Source organism: Priapulus caudatus, unplaced genomic scaffold (genome assembly GCF_000485595.1).
Source record: "Priapulus caudatus unplaced genomic scaffold, Priapulus_caudatus-5.0.1 Scaffold889, whole genome shotgun sequence".
Classification (NCBI taxonomy): Eukaryota; Metazoa; Priapulida; class Priapulimorpha; order Priapulimorphida; family Priapulidae; genus Priapulus; species Priapulus caudatus.
Window position 1 is genome coordinate 85429 of NW_014577950.1, and position 4733 is coordinate 90161.

Consider the following 4733-nt stretch of genomic DNA (forward strand, 5'->3'; position numbering starts at 1 on the left):
CTAACAAGTGAACACTGCTGTTGAAATTGAAACAAAGATGGAGTAGAATAGTTGTCTTTGTGTTGTAGGCCTAATCGGTGTGAAATTCACCGAGTGTCGAGCGGATTGGAGTCGAGCGCTTTCCTACCTGCTATATATATTAACAGTCACTGCGCACAGTGAGCAATGGCGGCGTTAGTGTGTGTGCATAGAGCATTTACACGGAATTGACAGGAAACTATCGGCAATAATAGGTGAAAGAGAGTATAGAAACATTAAGAATTTTGTAGTACTAGTAGTAGTATTAGATTTCGTATTTATTTAGCATTATATTTTATTGAAACGTTTCAAGTGCCTGTGCGTGCGGCGGCGAGTTAGGCACCATGTTGTTATATATAGTCAATAGATGCGTGTGTGCTGTAGCTGCAGGTGCGGACTTGTTCTTGCTGCCAGTGTTGTATTCGTGTGAAATCAAGTGAGCGTCGAGCGAATTTTGGCAGCACGCTTTCCTACCTGCTATATATTTATGTGTCAGTGTGCAGCAGCTAGCATGCGACAGCCAGCGTGTGTTGCAGATGAGACTTTGGTAGTAAATAGATTTCGTATTTATTTAGCATTATATAATATATTTTATTGAAACGCTCCAAGTGCGTGCGCTGTACTGTTTAGAGTGGTGCTGCGCAGTAGTACTGTAGTCTGTACTACTAGTAGCTCCAAGAAACGGTATTGCTAGGGTTAGAATACCGTTTCAATTTCTTGCCCACAATTCCTTGTAGTTGGCTCGGTATCCAACCATCGACACAGCTAGCGTCACATGTAATAGCTCAAACGAATCTATAAACCTCTGCCTTGCTCGCAGTAACTGGGCGCTACTGGGCGCTACTTATTTATTGTGTTATGCCATTTTTCTGAGATTAATTGGATCAAAACAACCAGACAGCCGCCATGTCTGCCATGTTCAGTGCAACTAAAATCGGCAATGGACCTGATTTTCACAGTGCGTAGGCCAAATACAACGCAAGTACATATCTTCGCAATGATAATTATTAAGTTGTTGTAGATTGACGATTCCTGGTTTTCAATGTTTTAATATTTATATATATATACGAGTATATGATGCTTCTTTATGCTCGCGCCAACGCAAGTAGCAACGCTATGGTATGTTATGTCGTTTCGGGTTTTCCGCGTGGCGTTCGAAAATCATGCGCATTGCAAACATGGCGGTTGGCGGTTAGTTGAAATTTCGGTTTGGCTCTTGAAATTTACACTGTGCACAGCAAACTGAGGTATTAGTTTTAATAACAACGCTGGAATACTATAAGGTGAAGGTTATATTTGATACAAAACAAGACTTCTAACGACCATACCGCTAACAAACTCGCTGCGATACCTGTTCTTCATTGCTGACGTTTAAATCGTCGCGAGCCGTGATGTCGACGATGTCGGCTTTGTCGAGTCGCGGAAACTCCTCCGACTTCGAAACTTGGACGAAGTGTTTCTCGATGAACTTGTTCGTGGAGGTGACCAGGTCAGCACACATCAGCGTGTCGGCAAACGACCGGATTCCTAAGCAATTACTCGGATGAAGTCTGGAAAAAACGAAACATTATGTAATTGCCTCGTGTTGACAATAACATTAGCAAAGTTTTGTCGTAGTTTACGGAACTGACTGGAAACCGTCGTAATGTACAAAGAAATTGTAAGATTTATCAATTTATTACATAACAAAGGCCTTGAAATCTGCTATTTGATGGTTTCCTAATATGGCATTATTCACTAGTTATGAAAACATGATGCAATTTTTACAAATTAATATTCATACACGACTACCTATCATAACACATATCTTCCAATTATGTACTTGTAATCAATAAATTTGAATATAAGGTTTTTAACAAATTTTCATCCAATTCGCAGCCGTTCAACAGCAAATTACCACGTTCCTGTTATCCCACATTTTCTTGCAGCTGCGATGTGTTTCTGTCAACGCTATTCTTGTACGTTAATTAAGTTAATCCTAGGATAACAATTGCGGCTTATGTTAACATGAGCCGAAACTATTATCCTAGGATTAACTTTACGGGTACAGAGTTTCTTCTGAGGGAAAATTAGACAATGGAAGTAATGGCCTGTTTGGGGAAAAAACATGTATAATGGATTAAAAGGCGTAATTCCGCATCTCAAGGACCTAGCAAAGCGAGCACCACATGAGAAACAAATAAACAATGAATATGAAATGATACAAGTAATCACATTAAATAGTAATACGGTTGAAAACGAGGCGAATGCCTGGAGCGTGGCAAAGATCCGGAAGCTTCCGGTTATATTTATCTTCTGTGTATCAATGATCTTATGAATTTGAAGTGCATACATTTAAAAGATACATAATTCAACCGAAGATTTACAAAAATATTATTAGTTAATTATTTTTACATGCACTCATTTTCATTAATAACGCTTAACAGCATGAAATTCGATTCTAATTTCTATTTCAATGAAAGCACTTTCCTGGTGTAGAATACAAATGAACACCCATGCGTATGTATGCATAGGTATAGCGCCCTTAATTCACTGCTGGAATACATGACCAACCATTTTCCTACCCTGTGTTTATGGTGACAGTATCGTAAGTACGCGGCGTAGTGTTTTACGTTTGGAGCTTTATTTCGATTTTAGTATAATAAAGTGTAGTTTATTGATGGAGGAACAGTGGTTTTCGTCAGCGAGGCAGTGTTTTCGAGAAATTTCTGTGTCGCGGCTGAGAATTTGAGCGAGGCGCGTGTCAATGCAGGGTAAACACTTTATTTATTTTTGGGTTGACACTATTTTGACCACTGCGGGTAAATACAGGAACATTTTCACAACGGCGATGTTAAATTTGACAACAGCAGTGTGCCACTGTGCCTCTTATGTAGAAGAAACCCTGGGGTAACTATACTATGTTAATTGTAACGAGCCTATGGTCACTGACCTTGCATTGAGAAAGTCACAGCACGCTTCCTTTACTTCGTGAAGTTGTAGAAAGCTAGCCCCAACAAGCAGAGACTGCACGTTGTTAATTGATATCTGAACTTTTCCATTGTATGCAAAGTTGATTAGTGCTTCTAGGACCCTGTAGAAATAGTCAAAAACACATACAGACACCGAGGTGCAGGTCATCATTTTTGCACTCTAAAAGAATATATGTAATTAAAAAATATTTAATATTTAATACAACACATGAACAAGCACATCATTAAAGAACTTTGAGGCATTAAATATACCAAAAGCAAGGCTACTAAATTTGAGATTCATCAGATCAGGTGGTTTTGAATTATGTGATAATTAAAGTCTGATAAATTTTCACTTTGATCTGTTATTAAAATCATGCATAACTTACTCTGCTTCGATTCCCTGTATTGAGATCTCGTTCTGTCGGCTCTCGACCATGTCATTCGTGAACATCGCATGAAAGTAAGGTATGCTGGCTGCGAGAATGAGTTTATGTGCACTGAACTTCTGTCCATCCACCTGTAATTTTAATTTACATGGTTACGATTTTCAATTTGTGTGTAGATTTTAATTGTGTTTGTTATGTCATATCATGTTACGTTACATTTATAGTACATAAATTATATTATGTTATGTTATGTTATATTATATATTATGTTATGTTGTGATGACTGTTGCCGTAACTTGTGTAGTGTTGTTGTGTTGACTGTGTTGTTGTTGTGTTGACTGTGTTGTGTGTGTTGTGTTGTTGTTGTGTTGACTGTGCTGTGAAACAGCGCTCCTCGGCTGGAGCAGAGAAACTCCAGGTTTTCTATAGGCAAGCTGCTCTGACCGGAACACACACAAAATCCAACAAAGTTATCGGTGTCGGAATTAGGGCGAGGAAGCTTGGACTAATTTTATAATGTGTACAGTACACTGTACAGCACAGGCACTTGGAGCGTTTCAATAAAATATAATGCTAAATAAAATACAAATCTATTTAAGCTACAGTCTTAAATGTTTCCTACCTCTCTTTCACCACTTATTGCGACAATTTTATCATGCGTCCAAATGGCTCATCTGGCAACACACCTGGCTGTGCATGGCTAGCTGCTTGCACACTGACACATAATATATAGCAGGTAGGACAAGCGTGCTGCCAAAATTCGCCGACGCTCGCTTGATTCAAACATACCACGAATACAATCACAAATATAAACCATTCTACTCATCTTTGCTTTATATTGAAGGACAGTGTCACTGTTATAAAAAACTACTGTCGTGATCTCGTAACCGAGCTGGTCACCGCGAATCACACCACCGAACTGAAATCTTGCTCGATGGCCCCGCTCCAGTTGCGCATTTATGCTACATGCTGTCGCAAATCAGGAAAACACCCACCGCGCTCTTTGTGACGCTCATTTTGCAACACGCATATGCAACGCTCCACTGGCGCTTTGACGAGGCCCGTACTGAGTTGGAAAACAGCGCTGTAGTTTCCCAAAATGACAGTGCGCCCCTATAGGCCCTGTTACTGCCAGCCATTTACATAAACTGTCGCAACGGGAGCGAACGCGTAGAATCGTCCGGCTTTGTCTATTGGCGTGACAACAGCTCGCTTACGAACACAGACGTATGTTTTATAACATGACCAGTGTCCAGTGTCACCTTTCAAATAGAAACAAAGATGGAAGTAAAATGGTTGAATTTTTGTAGTTTTCATGTGCCGACTTGCGCAGCTGTCTGCACATATAACTTGTGGCAGCAATCGCGCAGCGCCC

At 40.0% G+C, this 4733-nt stretch overlaps 1 protein-coding gene across 1 annotated transcript in view; it reads right to left on the minus strand.

The window, feature by feature from the left end:
* LOC106814234 (kelch-like protein 18) overlaps positions 1-4733 on the minus strand; it is a 26170-nt gene that overhangs the window by 4565 nt on the left and 16872 nt on the right. The window contains exons 2-4 of the mRNA XM_014818532.1: positions 3359-3489; positions 2951-3091; positions 1354-1568 (exon numbers count right to left, since the gene is read on the minus strand). Coding sequence (XP_014674018.1) covers positions 1354-1568; positions 2951-3091; positions 3359-3489 — 487 coding nt within the window. The remainder of the gene's footprint in view (positions 1-1353; positions 1569-2950; positions 3092-3358; positions 3490-4733) is intronic.